The sequence below is a fragment of the Bos javanicus genome, chromosome 6 (genome assembly GCF_032452875.1).
Source record: "Bos javanicus breed banteng chromosome 6, ARS-OSU_banteng_1.0, whole genome shotgun sequence".
NCBI lineage: Eukaryota > Metazoa > Chordata > Mammalia > Artiodactyla > Bovidae > Bos > Bos javanicus.
Window position 1 is genome coordinate 59,199,138 of NC_083873.1, and position 24,329 is coordinate 59,223,466.

At 41.2% G+C, this 24,329-nt stretch overlaps 1 protein-coding gene across 3 annotated transcripts in view; it reads right to left on the bottom strand.

The window, feature by feature from the left end:
* Positions 1 to 20,979: 20,979 nt before the first annotated feature.
* Positions 20,980 to 24,329, bottom strand: part of PDS5A (PDS5 cohesin associated factor A) — a 133,809-nt gene continuing 130,459 nt past the window's right edge. For all 3 annotated transcript variants that reach the window (XM_061421178.1, XM_061421177.1, XM_061421179.1), the window contains one exon: positions 20,980 to 23,634. In XM_061421178.1, the coding sequence (XP_061277162.1) occupies positions 23,631 to 23,634 (4 nt within the window). In that variant the 3' untranslated portion in view covers positions 20,980 to 23,630. The remainder of the gene's footprint in view (positions 23,635 to 24,329) is intronic.

Consider the following 24,329-nt stretch of genomic DNA (forward strand, 5'->3'; position numbering starts at 1 on the left):
GTTGGGATTATCTCACATATTACTTTATCTCCAGTTGCCAGAACATTGCCTGGGATGTAGAAGAATTTAGTAGGTTAGTCATCAGTAAATACTTGTTGAGTGAGTGAATGAATGAATAGAAAGGTAATAGAGGATGTGTCAATGGAAAAAAATGAAACCAAAATGGAGAAGATACAAGCAAAAATATGAGGAATGGACCAAACCAGATGTTTCAACAACTGATCCCAGAAAGAGAATAAACTCCACCAAGAGAGGATAGAGAAACACGGGGTTCCATTATCAAAGAAATAGTGCAAGAAAAATGTGGAGCTGAGGGACACAAATTTCCAGGTTGAAAGCTAACAGTAGCGTAGTGTAATCAATAAAAAAAAGACATATCTTTTTCAGACTTTGGAGCACTGGGCAGAAGAAAGGATCCTAAAAGCCCCTTGAAAGAGAAAAGGACCAATAGCGTCAGATTTCTTTAAAACTACACTATTTTCAAGGAGTCAGTGGAGGAGTTTTTAACCACTGATAAAAACTCTTTTCACCTAAATTTTCATTTAGTTGTCAGTCATTTCTTAGGCTGGAATAAAACTTTTTGAAACAAAAACTTAGGAATTTTACATATATACACCATTTTTAGAAGTTGGTTATAGGACTTCTCTGGTGATCCAGTGGTTAAGAATCTGCCTGTCAATTCAGGGGACACAGGTTTGATCCCTGGTCTGGAAAGATTCCATATGCTGCAGGGCAAATCAGCCCAGTGTGCTGCAGCTGCTGAGCCTGCACTCCAGCGCCCATGTTCCACAAGAGAAGCAACCCCAGAGAGAAGCCTGCAAACTGCTGAGCCCACACTCTAGAGCCTGTGCTCCACAGCGCATGCTCCACAAGAGAAACTGCTCCAGAGAGAAGCCTGCAAACCCACACAGCGTACTAGAATCCTCCACATGCAGCAACAAAGACCCAGCATGCCCCCAAATAAGTGCGATTTAAAAATGTATAATAATATGTTTTAAAAAGAAAGTTACTTGTAGATAAGCTGTAGCAAATTGGAGTATATCATGAAATAAAGATACATGGGGTCAAAGAAGCTGAATCTAATCCAGAACAGTAATACAGGAAAGATCCATGATGACAGCACACACACAAAAAACTATTGGAGCAGGACAAGGTTTTGGGAGGGAGGACTCTTCGAAGAAAAGACTTGATAAAATACTAAGATATGGAGACATTGCCTTATAACCACGTTTATTGTTTCCATGTGAGTGGGGCCCCATGGTGTACAGTTCCACATGGATGGAGCAACTGGAAAAGCACAGGAGAAAGATAAATGTAAAACTCTAGTACAAAACCCACAGTAATAGGAATAGCTAACATTTTCTGGCTATACACTAAGTACCAGCAATTGTTCTACATACTTTTACATGTACTAACTCATTTAATTTTATCACAGCCCTGGAGGTCCTGTGCTCATTTTGCACATGAGGAAATGGCAGAGGGGTTAAATAAATAGCTTGCTCAAAGTTAATACAACTAAGAACTGCCTTATTCAGGGTTTGAACTCCAATATGGCTGCAGAGCTGTGTTACTGTTAACTAATAATCCTTTCAAGAGGAGAAATATAGCAATTCATCTGTACAGCTTGGTACTTCATGAACAACATTTGCAAGGCAATAAACACTGATAATCGATTTAACCACATGCAATGATAAATCTGAGTTGTAAGATGAGGGGGGTGCTGCTTTTGTGTGCGCTTAGTTGCTAAGTCATGTCCAGCTTTTTGTGATCCTGTGGACTGAAGCCTGCCAGGCTCCTCTGTACATGGGATTTGCCAGGCAAGAATATTGGAGTGGATTGCCATTTCCTCCTCCAAGGGATCTTCCTGACTCCAGGATTGAACCCACATCTCCTGTCTTGGCAGCCTAGTTCCTTACTACTAGTGCCCTCTGGGAAGCTAGTAAAGTAAGTACTTTACTACAGTAAGTAGTAAAGCTACTTACTAGGAAGCCCCAAGTAAAATGTCAGATTTTCATCTCAGAGCAGATTGTAGATATATCCAGAATTTATGAGCTAAGAAACTATTCAAATCACATTATTTTAAATTATGATGGCCAGTGTCTGAAGAAATGGTTGAGAAAGCTTATCTAAAAAAAGTAGGATCAGACACTGAAAAGGCTGGGCAGAAGACTATTATTTTCACTGTAAGTCTTTTGTTTCTTTGACTATCATTTATTTTTTTCTTTTCATAAAAGTTTATACTAAAATAGCTTCCACTTTCACTGTATGGCAGTGTTTCTCCAAGTACACATTGTACTTTCTGTCACAGTGCATTTAAAATTAATATTGCTTCTTTTGGATATGATTCGCTTCCATTTCCACAAATTGAAATATTTTCCTCCAAGTCTGCCCCCAAATGCTACCACCTCAGATCTCTGAAAGGACTGCATAAATGTTCCAGTACTTGTCCGCGTTCTACCTTATTTCCTTGTTAGTTGTTTACCCAGTTGATTGTAAACTCCTTTTTGTTGTTGTCACTGCTTTGCCTGCAAGATCTTATTTCCCTTGTGTATGTTCAGTCACTCAGTCACATTTGGCTCTTTGCGACCCCATGGACCGTAGCCTGGCAGGCTCCTGTCCCTGGGTTTTTCAGGCAAAAATACTGGAGTGGGTTGCCATTTCCTCCTCCAAGGGATCAAACCTGCATTTCCTGTGTCTCCTGCATTGCTGGTGAATTCTTTACTGCTGAGCCACTGGGGAAGCTCTACCAGGAATTGAACCTGGGGCCATAGCAGTCAAAGTGCTGAGTCATAACCACTGGACTGCCAGGGAATTCCCTGTAAACTCCCTTTTTTTTTTTTTTTTAAAGTTGTAAACTCCTTAGATAACAATCTTGTTACTGTCATGACCTAACTGCTGCTGCTACTGCTAAGTCGCTTCAGTCGTATCCGACCCTGTGTGACCCCCATAGACAGCAGTCCACCAGGCTCCCCCTTTCCTGGGATTCTCCAGGCAAGTGTACTGGAGTGGGTTGCCATTTCCTTCTCCAGTGCATGAAAGTGAAAAGTGAAAGTGAAGTCGCTCAGTCGTGTCCGACTCTTAGCGACCCCATGGACTGCAGCCTAGCAGGCTTCTCTGTCCATGGGATTTTCCAGGCAAGAATACTGGAGTGGGGTGCCATTGCCTTCTCCACTCATGACCTAAACTAGGTACTTAATAAATGTCAGTTGAATTGAATTATGTGTGTACTGAAGAAAGGTATCAAAAAGGGCAGACGAAATGGGAACCAGAGGAACCAGAGATTAAATGGCCAACACCCACTGGATCATAGAAAAAGCAAGAGAGTTCCAGAAAAACATCTACTTCTGGTTTATTTATCATACCAAAGCCTTTGACTGTGTAGATCACAACAAACTGGAAAGTTCTTCAAGAGATGGGAATACTAGACCGCCTTACCTGCCTCCTGAGAAATCTGTACACATGTCAGGAAACAAAAGAACCAGACATGGAACAACAGACTGGTTCCAAATTGGGAAAGGAGTATGTCAGGACTGTATGTTGTCACCCTGCTTATTTAACTTAAATGCAGAGTACATCATGTGAAATGCTGGGCTAGATGAAACAAGCTAGAATCAAGATTGCTGGGAGAAATATCAATAACCTCAGATATGCAGATGACACCACCCTTATGGCAGAAAGTGAAGAAGAACTAAAGAGCCTCTTGATGAAAGTGAAAGAGGAGAGTGAAAAAGTTGGCTTAAAGCTCAACATTCAGAAAACTAAGATCATGGAATCCGATCCCGTCACTTCTTGGCAAATAGATGAGGAAACAATGAAAACAGTGAGAAACTTTATTTTGAGGGGCCCCAGAATCACTGCAGATGGTGACTGCAGCCATGAAATTAAAAGATGCTTGCTCCTTGGAAGAAAAGCTATGACCAACCTAGACAGCATATTAAAAAGCAGAGACATTACTTTGCTGACAAAGGTCCATCTAGTCAAAGCTATGGTTTTTCCAGTGGTCATGAATGGATGTGACAGTTGGACTATAAAGAAGGCTGAGTGCCAAAGAATTGATGCTTTTGAACTGTGGTGTTGGAGAAGACTCTTGAGAGTCCCTTGGACTGCAAGGAGATCCACCCAGGCCATCCTAAAGGAGACCAGTCCTGAAGATTCATTGGAAGGACTGATGAGAAGCTGAAACACCAATACTTGGGCCACCTGATGTGAAAAACTGACTCTTTGCAAATGACCCTGATCCTGGGAAGGATTGAAAGCAGGAGGAGAACAGTGAAAACAGAGGATGAGATGGTTGGATGGCATCATTGACTCGATGGACATGAGTTTGAGCAAGCTCTAGGAGTTGGTGATGGACAAGGAATCCTGGCATGCTGCAGTCCATGGGGTTGCAAAGATCGGACACGACTGAGCGACTGAACTGAATGGGACTAAGGAGGCACCACCAGCAACGTTAATGGCGTCAGAAAGATAGAACTGATTTGAGCTGGTTGTTTCATAGGGAAACTGTTTTCAGCATTTTCTTAGTTTTCTTCCAGTCTGAGCAGTTTTGGTCATATGATAGGATTAACAGCTAGTCTGCAAGTTACAGTGGTGAGCTGAAACTTGAGAAGTTGGGCTGTTGAAAGCAATTACCAAGTAGAATCAGGTGAAGGTTTGCTTTCTTTCTAAGGTACGATAAACTCGTACCCAGACTCTCTTTGTGACCAAAGGAGAAATGCCATAAGGGAGAGAGGAATTAAAGATGTTAGGGAGACGGAAGATAATTGTCTTTTGGTGGGAAGAGAAATCAAGAAATACATTGTTGTTATTTAGTTGCTAGATCATGTGTGACCCTTTGTGACTTTTGTCTGTAGCCCACCAGGCTCCTCTGTCCATAGAATTTCCCAGGCAGGAATATTGGAGTGGGTTGCCATTTCCTTCTCCAGGGGATCTTCCCGACCCAGTGATCGAACCCCCATCTCCTGGATCTCCCATGTTGGTGAGCAAATTATTTACTGCTGAGCCACCAGGGAAGGCTAGAGTGTAGATGGCTGTAAATAGATCCTGGAGGAAGTACATAGAGCCATAGAGATCTTTCAGGCAATCTTTCTTGCTTTTACTCACATTAGAAACTCACATTGAGATGTGACTTGCCTAAGCATCATGTATACATTCGGAGAAAGCAATGGCAACCCAATCCAGTACTCTTGTCTGGAAAATCCCATGGACGGAGGAGCCTGCTAGGCTGCAGTCCATGGGGTCGCTAAGTCAGACACGACTGAATACTTCACTTTCACTTTTCACTTTCATGCATTGGAGAAGGAAATGGCAACCCACTCCAGTGTTCCTGCCTGGAGAATCTCAGGGACCGGGGAACCTGGTGGGCTGCCGTCTATGGGGTCACACAGAGTCGGACACGACTGAAGCGACTTAGCAGCAGCAGCAGCATGTATACATTGTTAATCAAGTATGGAATTCAGACTATCTCGAAATCCATGTTCTTCACATCTTCCAACCCAGTCTGAAATATCCTGTCTTCCTGCTAATTAAATCCCTTTTTAACTAAATGTCACTTTTCTGAATCTTTCCCTCTTAAAGTTCTCTGAAGTCCCTCTCTTTCAAACACAATAAACTTTTTCCAGACTCTTTAACTTCTTTGTGTAAAGGTTTATTATAGCAGGCTTATAATCACACTGTATTAGCAGAGTTTGTTTTCATGTCAGTCTTTTACTCCCTAAGGGTTGGAGCCACATCTTTTTTACCTGTAACCCCAGAACAGAGACTGGCAGAGTACTAATGCTTAATAAAAAGGCAATGCCAAAGAATGCTCAAACTACCGCACAATTGCACTCATCTCACATGCTAGTAAAGTAATGCTCAAAATTCTCCAAGCCAGGCTTCAACAGTACATGAACTGTGAACTTCCAGATGTTCAAGCTGAATTTAGAAAAGGCAGAGGAACCAGAGATCAAATTGCCAACATCTGATGGATCATCGAAAAAGCAAGAGAGTTCCAGAAAAACATCTATCTCTGCTTTCTTGACTATGCCAAAGCCCTTAACTGTGTGGATCACAATAAACTGTGGAAAATTCTGAAAGAGATGGGAATACCAGACCACCTGACCTGCCTCTTGAGAAACATGTATGCAGATCAGGAAGCAGCAGTTAGAACTGGACATGGAACAACAGACTGGTTCCAAATAGGAAAAGGAGTCCGTCAAGGCTGTATATTGTCACCCTGCTTATTTAACTTATATGCAGAATACATCATGAGAAACGCTGGGCTGGAGGAAGCACAAGCTGGAATCAAGATTGCTGGGAGAAATACCAATAACCTCAGATATGTAGATGACACCACCCTTATGGCAGAAAGTGAAGAAGAACTAAAGGGCCTCTTGAAAGTGAAAGAGAAGAGTGAAAATGTTGGCTTAAAGCTCAACATTGAGAAAACTAAGATGATGGCATCTGGTCCCATCACTTCATGGCAAATAGATGGGGAAACAGTGGAAACACTGGCTGACTTTATTTTTGGGGCTCCAAAATCACTGCAGATGGTGACTGCAGCCATGAAATTAAAAGATGCTTGTTCCTTGGAAGAAAAGTTATGACAAACCTAGACAGCATATTAAAAAGCAGAGACATTACTTGGCCAACAAAGGTCCGTCTTGTCAAGGCTATGGTTTTTCCAGTGGTCACGTATGGATGTGAGAGTTGGACTATAAAGAAAGCTGAGTGCCAAAGAATTGATGCTTTTGAACTGTGGTGTTGGAGAAGACTCTTGAGAGTCCTTTGGACTTTGAGGAAATCCAATCAGTCCATCCTAAAGGAAATCATTCTTGAAGATTCATTGGAAGGACTGATGCTGAAGCTGAAACTCCAGTACTTTGGCCACCTGATGTGAAGAACTGACTCATTGGAAAAGACCCTGATGCTGAGAAAGATTGAGGGCAGGAGTAGAAGGGGATGACAGAGGATGAGATGGTTGGATGGTATCACTGACTCGATGGAGTTTGAGTAAACTCCAGGAGTTGGTGATGGACAGGGAGGCCTGATGTGCTGCAGTCCATGGGGTCACAAAGAGTTGGACAGGACTGAGCAACTGTACTGAATGCTCAATAATGTTTTCAGATGGAAATTATTATTATTATGAATCATTTTGACCTGTGGAAATGGTCCCAAAGGTGTTACGTATATGCCATGCCAAACATATGCACGCAGGTTATGTTTGTGGACACAGTTTTGAAAATAAGAGGCATCTAAATAGCCATCAGAAGTCTCAGCTTAAAAGTCCTGAGGGACTCATATTCTGGCTCATATTCTAAGCCACTATGAAAATCAGGCAAATCATTATTCTAAGAAATGATTTAGAAGAAAGGGAAAGTGGATTGAGTGTAAAATAGCTCTGTTCAAAAGGCCTCTGTTATGTTTGTTTGTTTTTCTTTAAAATGTATTCATTTATTTTTGACTGTGGTGGGTCTTTGTTGCTCACGTGGGCCGTCTGTAGTCGTGACGAGCAGGGGCTACTCGGTGTTTCTTCTCTCTGTGGTGGTTTCTCTTGTTGTGGTATATGAGCTTAGTTGCCCCAGGGCATATGAACTTTTCCCGGACCAGGGACTGAGCCTGTCTCCTACATTGGTAGGCAGACTCTTAGCCCTTGGACCACTAGGGAAGTCCTGTATTTTTCTTGTAAAGGCCTGTTTCTGTTCTAGCTTCTTCCGATACTCCTTTTCATTTATCCCTTGACAAGTATCAGAATAGATTTGAGGCAAGTTTTAAAAACAAGAAGAATAAATTAATGGCAACATAACTGTATTATGGTCAAGAAGAAGAGAATAGAGTCAAGAGCAAAGACTCTTGAGTCCCTTGGACAGCAAGGAGATCACACCAGTCAATCCTAAAGGAAATCAACCCTGAATATACATTGGAAGGACTGGTGATGAAGCTGAACCTCCAGTACTTTGGCCACCTGATGCAAAGAGCCAGCTCACTGGAAAAGATCCGGATGCTAGGAAAGATTGAGGGCAGCAGAAGAAGAGGGTGACAGGATGAGATGGTTGGATGGCATCACCGATGCAATGGACGTGAACTTGGACAAACTCCAGGAGATAGTGAGAGACAGGGAGGCCTGGCGTGCTGCAGTTCATGGAGTAACAAAGAGTTGGACACGACTGAGCAACTGAACAATAACAACTCATTTACCTATTTGTTATAATAACATAGATGAATCATTCCAATAACTACTGTTCCTTTTTGATTCCTTATCAATAACATACCCAATCTGTTCAGCACCTGCAGTGGATCATTTTTTAACACCCCTTATGCTACAGAATTATTTGCAGGAATCATTGAAATAATAATAAAATACAGTGAAAATTTTCTTTTATTGAACTTCATGTATGTAAAATTACTTAAAATCTCAGTGCAAATGAGGAAAAGTAAATAGTTTTAATTTATATTAATATATTTTTTGAGAAAGAAGAAAACCATATTAGAACGATATATAATGAATATTGCCACTTTTGAATCTTCTCTAAATTTAGTTATATTATCAAAATTCATCTTTCTATATTAATGTTCAAAAAGATTATACCCAGATTTTCATTTATCCTTACTATACAGCCCATGGAATTCTCCAGGCCAGAATACAGGAGTGGGTAGCTGTTCCCTTCTCCAGGGGATCTTCCCAGCCCAGGGATTGAACCTAGGTCTTCCACATTGCAGGGGGATTCTTTACCAGCTGAACCACAAGGGAAGCCCAAGAATACTGGAATGGGTAGCTTATCCCTTCTCCAGGGGATCTTCCTGACTCAGGAATCGAACCAGGGTCTCCTGCATCGCAGGCAGATTCTTTACCAACTAAGGTATAAGGGAAGCCCATATTAATGTTCAAAAAATATTTTACTCATTTTTATTTATCCTTATAATTGAATGAAGAACTTTTTGTTTTAATTTTTAAAAGTATTGCATGAAGCAATAGATTACCAGTTATAGGAAAAGTATTTAAGGATAGTGTCAAAAATTCATGAAGTCCCATATCACAGAATATTCCAGAAATTGCAATGCTGTCAACATTTTGCTTTTAAGGATTGATTCTAGCAACTTGAATAGAAAAAAAACCAAAACACAAAAATTCCAAGTTGTAAAGTGGTAAGTTTGCTGTGATTGAAGTTTACTTTCTTTATTTCATTATTTTAAATCCAAGTGCTTCAGGCTTCTGCCTTCTGCCTAGAATGTAGAAAGCCATAAAGAGGGTGATTCCCACTCTAATAAGAAAAGGCAGATAATCCACAAAGTCATAACTTTTCTTGAATCCATCAGAGAACTGAAGTAAGCCAGTTCAGTTCCGTCACTCAGTCGTGTCCAACTCTTTGTGACCCCATGAATCGCAGCACGTCAGGCCTCCCTGTCCATCACCAACTCCCGGAGTTTACCCAAACCCATGTCCATCGAGTTGGTGATGCCATCCAGCCATCTCATCCTCTGTCGTCCCCTTCTCCTGCTGCCCCCAATCCCTCCCAGCATCAGAGTTTTGTCCATTGAGTCAACTCTTCTCATGAGGTGGCCAGAGTACTGGAGTTTCAGCCTCAACATCAGTCCTTCCAGTGAACACCCAGGACTGATCTCCTTTAGGATGGACTGGTTGGATTTCCTTGCAGTCCAAGGGACTCTAAAGAGTCTTCTCCAACACCATAGTTCAAAAGCATCAATTCTTCAGTGCTCAGCTTTCTTCACAGTCCAACTCCCACATTGATACATGACCACTGGAAAAACCATAGCCTTGACTAGACGGATCTTTGTTGGCCAAGTAATGTCTCTGCTTTTTAATATGCTGTCTAGGTTGGCCATAACTTTCCTTCCAAGGAGTAAGCGTCTTTTAATTTCATGGCTGCAGTCATCATCTGCAGTGATTTTGGAGCCCCCAAAAATAAAGTCTGACACTGTTTCCGCTTTTTCCCCATCTATTTCCCATGAAGTGATGGGACCGGATGCCATGATCTTCGTTTTCTGAGTGTTGAGCTTTAAGCCAACTTTTTCACTCTCCACTTTCACTTTCATCAAGAGGCTTTCTATTTCCTCTTCCCTTTCTGCCATAAGGATGGTGTCATCTGCATATCTGAGGTTATTGAGATTTCTCCCGGCAATCTTGATTCCAGCTTGTACTTCTTCCAGTCCAGCGTTTCTCATGATATACTCTGCATGTAAGTTAAATAAGCAGGGTGACAATATACAGCCTTGACGGACTCCTTTTCCTATTTGGAACCAGTCTGTTGTTCCATGTCCAGTTCGAACTGTTGCTTCCTGACCTGCATACAAATTTCTCAAGAGGCAGATCAGGTGGTCTGGTATTCCCATCTCTTTCAGAATTTTCCACAGTTTATTGTGATCCACACAGTCAAAGGCTTTGGCATAGTCAATAAAGCAGAAATAGATGTTTTTCTGGAACTCTCTTGCTTTTTCCATGATCCAGCAGATGTTGGCAATTTGATCTGGTTTCTCTGCCTTTTCTAAAACCAGCCTGAACATCTGGAAGTTCACAGTTCATGTACTGTTGAAGCCTGGCTTGGAGAATTTTGAGCATTACTTTACTAGCATGTGAGATGAGTGCAATTGTGCGGTAGTTTGAGCATTCTTTGGCATTGCCTTTCTTTGGGATTGGAATGAAAACGGACCTTTTCCAGTCCTGTGGCCACTGCTGAGTTTTCCAAATGTGCTGGCATATTGAGTGCAGCACATTCACAGCAGCATATTTCAGAATTTGAAATAGCTCAACTGGAATTCCATCACCTCCAGCTTTGTTTGTAGTGATGCTTTCTAAGGCCCACTTGGCTTCACATTCCAGGATGTCTGGCTCTAGGTGAGTGATCACACCATCGTAATTATCTTGGTCATGAAGATCTTTTTTGTACGGTTCTGTGTATTCCTGGTGGCTCAGAGGTGAAAGCGTCTGCCTGCAATGCGGGAGACCCGGGTTCTATCCCTGGGTTGGGAAGCTCCCTTGGAGAAGGAAATGGCAACCTATTCCAGTATTCTTGCCTGGAGAATCCCTTGGAGAGAGGAGCCTAATAGGCTACAGTCTACTGGGTCACAAAGAGTTGGACACAACTGAGCGACTTCACTTTCTGTGTATTCTTGCCACCTCTTCTTAATATCTTCTGCTTCTGTTAGGTCCCTACCAGTTCTGTCCTTTATTGAGCCCATCTTTGCATGAAATATTCCCTTGGTATCTCTAATTTTCTTGAAGAGATCTCTAGTCTTTCCCATTCTATTATTTTCCTCTATTTCTTTGCATTGATCGCTGAGGAAGGCTTTCTTATCTCTCCTTGCTATTCTTTGGAACTCTGCATTCAAATGGGTATATTTTTCCTCTTCTCCTTTGCTTTCCGCTTCGCTTCTTTTCACAGCTATTTGTAAGGCCTCCTCAGACAGCCATTTTGCTTTTTTGCATTTCTTTTTCTTGGAGATGGTCTTGATTCCTGTAGAATGTCACGAACCTCCATCCATAGTTCATCAGGCACTCTGTCTACCAGATCTAGTCCCTTAAATCTATTTCTTACTTCCACTGTATAGTCATAAGGGATTTGATTTAGGTCATACCTGAATGGTCTCGTGGTTTTCTCCACTTTCTTCAATTTCAGTCTGAATTTGGAAATAAGGAGTTCACGCCTCGAGCCAACCCAGTGGCCTAAAATATAAAGACTGGTGCCTGAGACACACAGGAGGAGCAGGTGCTTATGTGGTCCTCTGTCAGCGCTCACAAGGAACATCCAATACTGGTGGAGGACTGAGATGAGACTCTTGGTAGTGCAGGCTAGAGGGAGCTGAGAAACTGCTGCTATGGAAGAAAAACCAAGCCCTGCCCAAGTTCATCTCTGCTAGGTAAGAAAAGCAGTGTCTGCTTGGGGAGAGCAGCCTTTCACCCCAGACTACAATTGAAGATCAAATGAGGCTGGAGAAAGAAAAAGAAAAATCTTTGTCCCATGGGGAAGAGGAAGAAAACCGTCCTGGAACCAGGCCATGGGAGTCTCCTACTGCTGAGAGGGGGTCAGGGTCATTGAGGAAGCCCCATCCCTTAAATGTTTTGCTGCCAGCCGACCCGCTTCTGGTGAGGCTTCTTCCTGGACTGTAGACGGCCACCTTCTTACTCTGTCCTACGTGGCCTTTCCTCGGAGTGCAGGTGGGGAGAGAGTGCACAAGTTCTCCGGTTTCTCATGACGACACTAATTCTACTGCATCAGGGGTCCACCCTATTTTAACCTTAATTAACCTAATTAGGTCATTAGACCTAATTTAATTAACTCCTAAAAGCCCTGTTTCCAAATACAGCCATATTGTGGGTTAGGGCTTCAGTGTAAGAATGTTGGTGGGGGTTTGGGGGACTCAGTTCTGTCCAGAACAGGTGATAATCTGATGAACTATTCACTATGGTATTCATAATAAGGTACCATCCCTTCATACCTGCTGGAGTTTCACTGCTTTCTGCCCTTGCTGGGCCCAGGAGCTGATATCCAGATTATCCCCCATTTCCCTGAGGGTCTGCTGCCAGCAACCACTTCCAGTACAGATTTATTAGGAAAAATCAACTCTAGCTTATTCAAGAAGAAAAGAAATTTGTTAGTGAGGACTCTCTGGAAGGACCAGAAAATTCAACTCAGAGGTTCTAGAGCCAGAAGCAATGCCAAAAATAATATAGAACTGGTCCTGTGAAGGTCCAACCTCAGCTGCCAATGCCTGGGCACCCAGCCCGCCCGTGGCACTGACACCACTAGGCGTGAATGCTGGACACTGCTGCCCCCTCTTCCAGGGTGGAGTGGCCCCTGTTCTGTGGTGTCACAGTGCACATCTCAAAGTAGGTGTAGGTGTTTGGTTGACAGCATCCAGGTCATAGGAAGACTGGGAAAGTTATGTTGGTGTTCATAGCTTCTATAGAGGGAAATGGCTTTGTCTCATGGGGTGTCAGTTAGAGGGGGGTGTTCCCCAAACCCCAAAAGGGCATTCAGAATACTGACTGTCCAAAAACTGATGACAAAGTTTTACTTACAGATATGGCTTCTTTGGAGTTGAACTATATGGGAATGTGAGGAAACTTTCTACATGGCTCAAGAAAGACTAATGAACAGAAGTGGGGTGGTTGGCTCAGAGCCTGGAAAACAGATTCAGCAAGCAAGAGCAGAAGTATCTGACTGTCTTTGATCACTGCCTGAGGATGTTCTGGTGGGCTGCCAATCTGTTGAATGGTGGCAATAGCTGTGAGCAGGTGAGAACTCACTATGGCCAGGCATTCTGTGAGGTGTTTCCCATATTTTACCCTCATGACTCTGAAGCACTTATTATTTTACAGGTGAGAAACTTGAGTTGTGAAAGGTCCTATAAGATTTCCAAAATCTCACAGTGCCAGGTGTAATCAGGATTCTGCAGGCAACTGCAGCTTTTGGAGGTGATATGGAGATGACCCAGTGGACTTTTCCTGTAGAGTCTACACTTCCCAGACCTCATTCAGCTCAGCTTCCCACAGACTTCCCAAGCAGAGAGGAGGAACTGATAAGTCACTGTGAACATGCTGGTCTTTGGTTTACACATGGTCCTTTGTGTCTGGTTAGTAAGGCCAGTCCCATGGGAAAACTTTTTCCTGCCACCACTCCCTCCCCCCAGCGGAGGACAAGACTAACCCCAGCGAGTAACCCTCTGAAAAGGAGCTCACTGGTGGGAAGATGGTGTGCCTATATAATCAATGATTGTTAACAATGGTGCTTTTGACATAATGTAGATTCAATAATTTTTTTCTTAAGTAGATGTAGTTTTGTATAGGTAGACTTACTTTTTTTGAGATATCTCATTTATCTGAAACTTTAAGGTACAAATTACATAAAACACCCCTCCTTAAATGTTTAATTAATTCAGTGATTTTCAGTCAATTTACTGACCTGTGTTACTAGCACTATGATCCAGTTTTGGAGCATTTCCATCACTTCAGTAAGATCCCATGAGCCAATTTACAGTTAATTGTTGCTCTCAACCTTAGTCCCAGGCAATCACTAATCTGCTTTCCATCTCTGTCGATTTGCCTTCTCTGGATAGTTCATATAAGTGGAAGCATACAGTAAGTACTTCTCTGCATATGGCCACTTCCACTTTGCAGAATGTTTCTGAGCGTCCTCTATGTTGTAGCTTGATCAGTATTTCCTTCCTTTTAATTTCTTGAAGTGAAGTGAAAGTCACTCAGTCGTGTCTCTTTGTGACCCTCTCTGGAATTCTCCAGGCCAGAATACTGGAGTGAGTAGCCTTTCCCTTCTCCAGGGGATCTTCCCAACCCAGGGATTGAACCCTGGTCTCCCACATTGCAGGTGAATTCTTTACAGCTGAGCCACAAGGGAAGCCCTTTTATTGCTTACTAGTATTCTATTGTATATACATATTTTGTTTATAAATTTGTTATATATGGATAGGTCATATTTTGTTCATGTATTCACTAGTTGATGGATTGTTTCATTTTACCTTGATTTCCTTAGATTATTGTTTGCAAACACGGAGGCAACAAAAAACCACAGGTGGTATCACCCCAGCTTCTGCCTACCGTCTTGTGTTCCTTGTCGCCTTCCTACTCTCGTATTACACTCACCATCAAGTCCTAGAGAGGTTGTGGGCCTCTCAGAAAGCTGGTTGGAAAGGTTTAAAGAGGAAGCACTCAGTTGTGCAGTCAGACTATGTGGATTTAAACTTCCTCCTTCTTACTGAGACTTGGGCTTATGGTTTTAAACACATCTCTGAGCTTCCCTGATAGCTCAGTTGGTAAAGAATCCGCCTGCAGTGCAGGAGATCCCAGTTTGATTCCTGGGTCGGCAAGATCTGCTGGAGAAGGGATAGTACCCACTCCAGTATTCTGGCCTGGAGAATTCCATGGATTGTATAGTCCATGGGGTCGCAAAGAGTCAGACATGACTGAGCGACTTGCGCTTTAATGAGCTTTGGTGACATGTGTAAATGGAAATGAATGTAGTAGTTAAGAGATTATCATGATGATTAAATGCGCCAGTGTATGTAAAGTGCAACACTTTTGATAAGTTAGTAGTTTTATTAGCTTTGGGTGTAGGACTAAAGGTTGGGCAGAACAAACAGCCTCTTCTCTGTTTCACTTTCTTTTAGTTAAAACAGAGCCAGGACAGACTAGGCAATCAAGGACCAGTACACTCTGATCTGATGGTCAGGGTGGGAAATGTGCTAACTGGCCAATCTCCAAGGTGACTGACCGAATCTTGCCCCATGAAAGGAAGGGGCTCTGTGGAATAAGGAAAATGAAAAGCATCTCAGTGGTGCTGAGCTGTATGAGGCCCAAGGAAGCAACTCTTAATTTGAATTCCTAAGTAGGAAAATATTCTGGCCTTCTTTACCTAATCATCCTGTTCCAGCACAAATGAAGGCCTGTGTGTCAGACTCTCATCCTGCAGCGTGGGACCTGTACACAGTCTTTAGAATTCCCCAGCTGGGCTTCTCTTGAGGCACTTGCCCTTCTGAGTATCCAGGAGAGATGGTAAGGCCTCCCAGGCCTGCTGGCCTTTGCAGTTATTTTAAGGCACATTATCATCCTCACCTGTTTCCTGCCACGTGATTGATACTGTGAGATACTCAACCCAGGCCTTCAAGGGTTCCTGCCTGAATTCACAGAACAAAAGTGTCTTTGCTTCTGATAAATGTGTGCTGCCATGATTCAGCTTTTCTAGGGGATGAGAAGCTAGTTGCAATGCCAGCCCTTTCTGAGCTTCTCTGGTCAACTATTATTGTTTTAAAAAATATTCATTATAAAAACTATTCATTATAAGCAGGGATATTAAAATGAAAGGGAACACAGTGCGAAATGTTTCTAATCTGCTTCTTCCTACTTTCACAACTCTGTTCTCCCCAAAGCCATATGGTAGTGAAGGCCATGGGTTTGTACAGTGGCTTTCTTTTTTAGAAATGCTATCGAAGTATAGTTAATTTACAATAGTGTATTAATTTTGCTGTACAAAGAGTTATTTAGTTTTATATATATATTATTTTTCATACTCTTTTCCATTATGTTTTATCACAGGATGTTGAATATATTTCCTGTGTTATTTAGTAGGACCTTGTTGTTTATCTGTAATAATAATTTGCATCTGCTAATCCCAGACTCCTTATCCTTCCCTCCCCAACTCCACTCCCTTGGCAACCGCAAGTCTTTTCTCTCTATTTGTGGGTGGGTCTGTTTTGTAGATATGTTCACTTGGGTCGTATTTTAGATCCCACATGTAAGTGATACCCCATGGTATTTCTCTCCCTCTTTATGGCTTACTTTACACGGCGTACAGTCTCTGGGTCCATCCGTGTTGCTGCAGGTGGCATTGTCTTGTTCGTTACAGCTCAGAGATGCTCCACTGTGTGTTTGCCGCGTCTTATTCATCCTTCCATCTGTTGACACGCATTTAGGCTGTCTCCATGTCCTGCTCCTGTAAAGAGTGTTGCTGTGAGCACGGGGGTGCATGTATCTTTTCAAATTAAAATTTTCTTCTGAAATATGCCCAGGAGTGGGATCATATGTTAACTGGATCATAAGTTTTTTTTAGGAACAACCACACTGTTCTCTGTAGTGGCTGCACCCATTTACATTCCTACCTACAGTATAGCAGAGTTCCCTTTTCTTCACACTTTCTTCAGCATTAATAAATTCGTAGACTTTGTAATGATGGCCATTCTGGTGTGAAGTGATATCTCATTGTAGTTTTGATTTGCATTTCTCTAATAATTTGCTATGTTGGGCATATTTTCATGTGCCCATTGGTATCTTTGGATATGTATGTCTCCTTTGGATAAATGTCTATTTAGGTCTTCAGCCCATTTTTCGGCTGGGTTGTTTCTTTTGTGTTAATGAGTTGTGTGAGCTGTTTGTATATTTTGGAAATTAATCCCTTGTCAGCTGCATCATTTGCAAATGTTTTCTCCCAGTCCATAGGTTGTCTTTTCATTTTGTTCATGGTCTCCATTGCTGTGCAAAAGCTTGTAAGTTTGATTCGATCCCATTCATTTATTTTTGCTTTTATTTCTATTGCTTTGGCTGGGCTAAAAAATGCTGGTATGATTTATGTCAGAGAAATTTTTTTCACTAATTTTTGCTGTGCTAGGCCTTTATTGCTGCATGCGGGCTTTCTCTAGTTGCAGCAAGTAGAAACTAGTTTTGGTGTGTGGGCCTCTTGTTGCAGAACATAAGCTCTAGGGCGGGTGGTCTTCAGTGGTTGCAGCATGTGGGCTCAGTAGCTGTGGCACATGGGCTTAGTTGATCCATGGCATGTGGGATCTTAGTTTCTGGACCAAGAATCAAATCTGTGTTCCCTACATTGGCAGGCAGATTCTTAACCACTGGACCACCAAGAACCATAGCATGTTTTGCCTATGTTCTCTTGTAGAAATTTTATGGTGTCATATCTTATATTTAAGTCTTTAAGCCATTTTGAACTTATTTTTGTGTATAATGTGAGGGGTGTATTCTAACTCCATTGATTTGCATGCAACTGTCCAACCTTCCCAACACCACTTGCTGAAGAGACTGTCTTCTCCCCGTTGTATATTCTTGCTTCCTTTGTGGAAGATTAACTGGCCATAGTGTGTGGGTTTATTTCTGGGCTCTGTTCTGTTGTTCTATATGTCTGTTTTTGTATTTGTATTTTGTATTTTGTGTTTGTAGAATACCATGTTGTTTTGATTAAAGTAGATTTGTAGTGTTGTCTAAAGTCTAGGAAGTTTATGCCTCCTGCTTTGTCGTTTTTCTTCAGGATTGCTCTGGCAATCATGGGCTTTTATGGTTCCATATAAATTTCAGGATTATTTTTTTTCCAGTTCTGTGAAAAGCGTCATGGGTAATTTGATAGGAAACAGATTAGATCTGTAGATTGCTTTCAGTGGGATGGCCATTTTAACAAGGTTAATTCTTCCAGTCCAGGAGCATGGGATATCTTTCCATATCTTTGAATCCTTTTCAGTTTCCTTTATTAATGTTTGTAGTTCTCAGCATGGAAGTCTTTTAGCTACTTGATGAGGTTTATTCCTTTTACTTTTTGTATGTGATTTTAAAAGGGATTATTTGTTCACATTCCCTTTCTGATATTTCATTGCTTGTGTAAAGAAATGTAACCAATTTTTGTATGTTAATCTTATATCCTGTTACCTTGCTGAATTTGTTGATCAGTTCTAGGAGTTTTTGTGTGGAGTCTTTGGAGTTTTCTAAATATACTATGTCATCTGTATTGAATGACAATTTTGCCTCTTCCCTACCAATCTGAATACCTTTTATTTCTTTTTCTTGCCTGATTGCTTTGTGGCTTTCTTCTTTTTTCCACTTAATTTTTATGGAATGCTTGTAATTTCCTTCATTCTTCCATAGGAACTGTAAAATTTAGGTAGCTCTGATCTTCAAAACACAATGCCAGAATTATCAGTATGAGAGAAAATACACATTAGTGAAACTCAGGCCTTTGGACACATTTCATTGCCATTTATGTTACCATTGTGATGAAAAAGTGGGATTAGCAGGAGGCTGGAATTGATGTAATAGACTTCTGGAAAGAGGCAGGCCCTGCTGCCCCTAATTCTAAGCTTCCCTTGGCAGGACATGCTTCGTAATGGTCAGTTGTACAGCAATTAAAAGAACCTCCTTGTAAAATGTTCACAAGAAGGTAGTTTTAAAGGTATCAGCCTTCTGCCTTCCAGCTCTTAACCTGAGGTGGGTGGCGAAGGGGCAGGTTACTCATCTCTGCGGCTGACCTTTCTCTTGGAATGTACACTCCACTGTAGGCAGGTAAAGCCAGATGGTGAAACTGCCAAGACTTTTCTGGGAGGGATAGGGTTTCGGGAGATTTTTGGGGTTTGGGGTAGGTGGCATTGAGGTGATCTCTTCTGGAAAAGTTCAGAATAAAACTGAGTCTTTGAAGGGTTGCTGCCTGAGTCCCCATCAAAATTTGCTTCTTGGAGCTTACTAAAACCCTAGTTTGTCCAAAGAAGCCACAGAATTTGTGCTTTATATGGGGGTGCACTCAGGATGGCGGGCAACCAAGGTTTGGGGGCTGGGACCAGGTGCTCCAGGCTTCCCAGGTGGCGCTAGTGGTGAAGAATCCGCCTGCCAATGCCGGAGATGAAAGAGATGTGGAAAGAGATGTGGATTCCCAAACAGGTTGGGAAGATGCCCTGGAGTCAGAAATGGCAACCCACTCCAGTATTCTTGCCTGGAGAATCCCATGGATAGAGGAGCCTGGTTGGTTATAGTCCTACATACAGTCAGATACAACTGACTGAACATGCACACCAGCTGCTCCAGAGTCTGAACAGAGCAGTGTTTTGCACAAGGAAGTGCTCAGGTGGTATATGTGTATGTTGTTCAAACAGCCATCTCATCTGCCCCCTAGTCCACTTCTATGGTTACTTCCTCCCAGGCCACGCTGAATCTGGAGAGCCGACTCCTGCGTCAGTTTCGGCCCAATCATTTTTAGGGACCTACATGCTCAAACAGTTCTCAGAATAGCACTTCTCTAGAAAAGGTAAGAAAGCAATGGCACCCCACTCCAGTACTCTTGCCTGGAAAATCCCATGGATGGAGGAGCCTGGTAGGCTGCAGTCCATGGGGTCACTAAGAGTCGGACACAACTGAGCGACTTCCCTTTCACTTTTCACTTTCATGCATTGGAGAAGGAAATGGCAACCCACTCCAGTGTTCTTGCCTGGAGAATCCCAGGGACGGGAGAGCCTGGTAGGCTGCCATCTATGGGGTCACACAGAGTCGGACACGACTGAAGCGACTTAGCAGCAGCAGCAAAGGTAAGGATTTTCTGCTTCTACTGCACCCATGAGGTCTCACACCCAGGCATGTGCCACCTGGACAGCCATATATGCCCGTGTTGTGCTATTAGCTTTATATCGCTAGTCCTCCTAAGGCATCTTAGTGTTTTTAATGCCAGCCCCCACCACTGAGCTGTCTGCACGGAATGGTTACCTCCAACCCTTACATTTTTTTTTGTGGCTTCCACAGATCTGAACTTTGCACTAAGGTGCTCCTGTGTATAACTGACTTCCAGGTGATCCCTTTTCAAGCTTCTGGAAGAATGGATACAGTGTTGTTTCTTAGAGGGATGCATGGGGTGTTTCCTGGAGAAAGGAGTAACTAGAGAATGAAGGGGAGGAAAGTGTCAAGTTGGAATCAGCGTTGATCACAAAATGTTATTTGAGAAATACCCCCCAAATTGAAGTCCTGATCACTCCCCCAAAATTCAAGTCCTGATCAACCGCTTGCCTGACTTGTGTTCCTGTCGGACTCTGAAATAAGCATAAGTTAAGGATATTATTACTCTTAAATGGAAATGAAAGATTGGAGCTCTGGTTTACAGATTGAGTGTCTGATTATACTCATTTCCACTGTCGCTGGCTTGTAGCAAACTTTTAGCTTCTTGTAGGCAAAGCTATCATTATTATTTAGGCAGGTTGCAAAGATTCTTGTCAGACTGCTGGAGACTTGGTCACTAGTGGTTTCTACTGACCGTTATTTATATGAATGAAAAGTATCAACGTGTGGAATAACAATCCCATTGAGGGTCAAGTACAGAAACCAGTCATGATAGCTTCTCTTACTTCTCATTCTGTCCACCTCTTATTCCACATACATGTATGTAATCTGCTTTTTCTCTGTGAATTAGCTTTTGAAGTAAATGTACATGTTCAGAATTTGCAATAAAAAGGTATATCAACAGGTTAGTTTCAATGGAAGGCCACGTTTAAGTTCTTAAAAGACAATTTCTAAAGTTTCCCAGATGCCCGTAAAAACTCATCCTGTTATATTCTCCCTCAGTCACTGTAAGCCATGTAGTCAGAAGTCTGAAGGTGGCCTTTGTTTCCTTATGGGGATGTGCGAAGTCCAGAATCTAAACAGAAAATATGCAAAGACATTTTATCAGCTTGCGACATACCAAGAGGGTACATGAATACTCAGGGTTCCACACTACTATATAATGCTGCATTTCTTGGTTTTATTTGAAACAATGCATATTTTTAGCATTTTATGGTAGGATTTTACACTTGTCATTTACACAAATTACAAGGTTCTCTTCAAGTCTTTTAAAAAAATTTTTAAAAATTCAGCCCATGTGCAGCACAAGAATATGCAAAACTACTTTACATTATACACACTTTTTATCAAAGGAGATACAAAATTCTGGCTTGTAGTTTTAGACAAATACAAGAAGCTTCAAACTAGACACAAAGGGTTAACATTAATTCTCAAATATAAGTCTGCACTTTGTGTTGTATTTCTCTGAGATGTGAATACCAAATTCCTAAGAGATTTTACTTTTTCCTTTTTCAAAGGAAAAATGACAAATTTCCCTTAAGTCCCTCCCCATCAGCTCAGTCCTACTCTCCCATCCCTTAGTGCCAGACACTTGCTTCGTATTAAAAAAAATCCAAGGTGGGCCATTTACATTTTGTATATGGACCAGATCCTTTTAGCTAACTTCTCTCTTGCAAAAATCTAAGCAGCCATAACTGATGGGAATGGCTGCTACACTACGTTAGCTATGACTTCACGCTAGGTAATCTAGTCAGCTATGATGCTGAATGATCAGTTAAAAGGAGACGAGAGAGAGGCGGCCTCTACCAGTGTGCTTTTTATTGGTGGCAAATTGGTGGCCTTAAGAATCAAGCTGTCTGATGCTAAGAGAACTTCAACATCTAAACAGAACATGCCCACTGATGGCTTGAGGGACTTCTCTGATGCTTATGCATAGATATTCTTTTTCAGCATGTTGGAGGCAATATCTTATCTTTCTAAAGGATTATGAAGAGGCAATAAGGAAGAGTAGAACTTTTTCTGCCCTTTTAAAAGGTAATATCTGGTATCCATTGTTCCCTAGCCATCATCCAATACCTAAATGTGTGTATATGCATATTTAAGAGAATTATCCATCTTTCAGTCAGTCAGTATACAGCCAACTCTTGATTACCTATGAGAACATTAAGTGACATTTACTACCAACAAATTTTACATTTAACATTATCATCCTTTTTGGACACAGGTCATGTTCACTCTTTACATCTCACGTAGACTTACAGCCTGTCAAGACCAAGTTATCACACAAACATTTATGTCCTCAAACCCACGCCAGGTGTGCGCAAGGACACTGAGCACATTCAGATGGGGCTTTGGGGAAAGGGCTTAAGTGGAGAGTGGGGGCAGGTGAGAAAGGACCAATCTCGAGTTCCTCCTGAATTAGCTCTTACGGTATGCTTTGTTACTTTAATTTTATGATTAATTACGTGATTTTATGCAAAATCCAAAACCTGAGGCATAGTCACTGTTTTGTATAGATAATGGAGAGTTGACTGTAATCATGTTGTTTCTTTATAACTTTAGCCCTTTCACATAAAAACTGCACAGGAAAACATAATGTGATAAAAAGATTAAAAAAGACTACCATATGACATCTAGAAGCATTTATTTTATGCAAAAAACTTAAATATGAATATGTGTACACGAAAAGTGCACACATTACCTATGCTGAACAATGCCAAGAAACAATATATTGATGCAATAGTTGTCTTCAAAAATAAACATAAAAACGGAGCCCAGACTGGCAGACAAAAGCAAAACACTTATTCCCAACAGCACAATGCTGAAATTGATAGCAATCCTAAGCACCTCCCACTTTCCTTACAAAGCTGCCAAAGTCCAACTATTTAAAAAGAATTGACTTTTTTTTACATCAATAATAAAAATCTGGTGACAAACATTATAAAACCAAATGCTGGACAGTTTTTACTCCTTTAAAATTTCAAATATTCCAACATAATCACAGGAGTAAAAACCACTTTAAAGTGATATGCTTTATGAAACAGACAACAATATGTACATTTATTGCAAATTATATTAAACTAAAATGGAGGGGAAATCAAAATATGAAGTGATATGAAATCAATAATAATTTTAATTATTTTCTCACTCTGATAAAAATCAGAAAGCAACATTTATAAAATTGCCACCACATCACTTTTCATAGCAGGGAACTGAAATCTGTACATCTCATTTTGCAGAAAAGTAGGCAGGCAGAAAGAATTATACATAAAAGTTTCCAAAAGGAAAAAAAAAAGACATTTATTTAATCTGATTTCTCTTCTTCTAAAAAATTAATTCAGTAGACTTCTATTTTTTTTTTCTTGTGTAACACGGGAAATTCCTGGCTCTAAAATTGATGAATTTTCATTGTCAGTGTAAGGACATCCTGTTACTTTCTTTAAAATAAAGACTGCAGCATGGAAATTAATGGTGTATTATGCCGTTAAACTCCAGATATGCAGGAACTGGAACCAAGTGTTAAGCAATTTGCTTAATTATTGACTTTTCATAAGAAAAGTCTGGGGGGAGGGTGGAAAAGAGTTGCTTTTAGCCTCTCTCTCAAGAGTTTCTGCTGTACATTTCCATCAAAGGAGTTGTGGTCATGTGAAAAAAGGAAGTAATAGCTTTTTTCAGTTTTCAAGGCAGAAAGTGTGTTCTGAAGTTAGCTTCATTGTCTGTTCAACATCATTCTGAATCCAAGTTTTTGCAGAAGCTAGAGCCTGCTTCTGTTTGGCCTTCATTTTCTCCCTTTGCAAATAAATTTCTCTTTTTACCTTGGGGATAGGAGTAGAAGAAAACAATGTTAGTAAGATAAAAACAGGAAAACAAACCATACATAATTTCTTTTCTATAGTTATTATCTAAAATCTGAAAACATTTTTTTCATTTTTCACATGAGACTTTACTTGATTTATGAATCTTTTCCTAAACTATATAAAAACAAAATACCAATTAAGAAGTTTTTATAAGCATTGCTACCCAATGCCCAATTTGCTTATTACTACAATAAAACACTAAAAGCTATTTGAAATAATTTTTAATACTTCCAAAATTATTAGACAACTATGGCAAAATGAATTTAAAAAGCAGCAAAAGTTAAGTTCTGTTCTTTAGTGCACTAAAAAAGGAGGAAAATTTAGTTTAATTCTGCTATGAAGACTCTCCCATTGATTCTATTTCCCATAAAGGGAGGGAAAATTATGACCCCTGGAGGATGAAGTAATGGGATAGGGTCTCTTCTTCTTCTCCCTTCATCTACTCCTCTCTGGGACGAGAAAAAAGCTGTCTAAGGGATGAGGGAGTGGTAGGTGGGGAAAACTGAGCATGCTGGAGTTCTGGTCTGTGTGAGGTTATTTGTTCAATTTAGGGGCAAAGTACTAGTAGTTACCTAGCCTATGTCATCCCACATTTGGGGGTGGGGTGGAAAGTCATGGCTTGCAGGATCTCAGTTCCTGGGCCAGGGACTGAA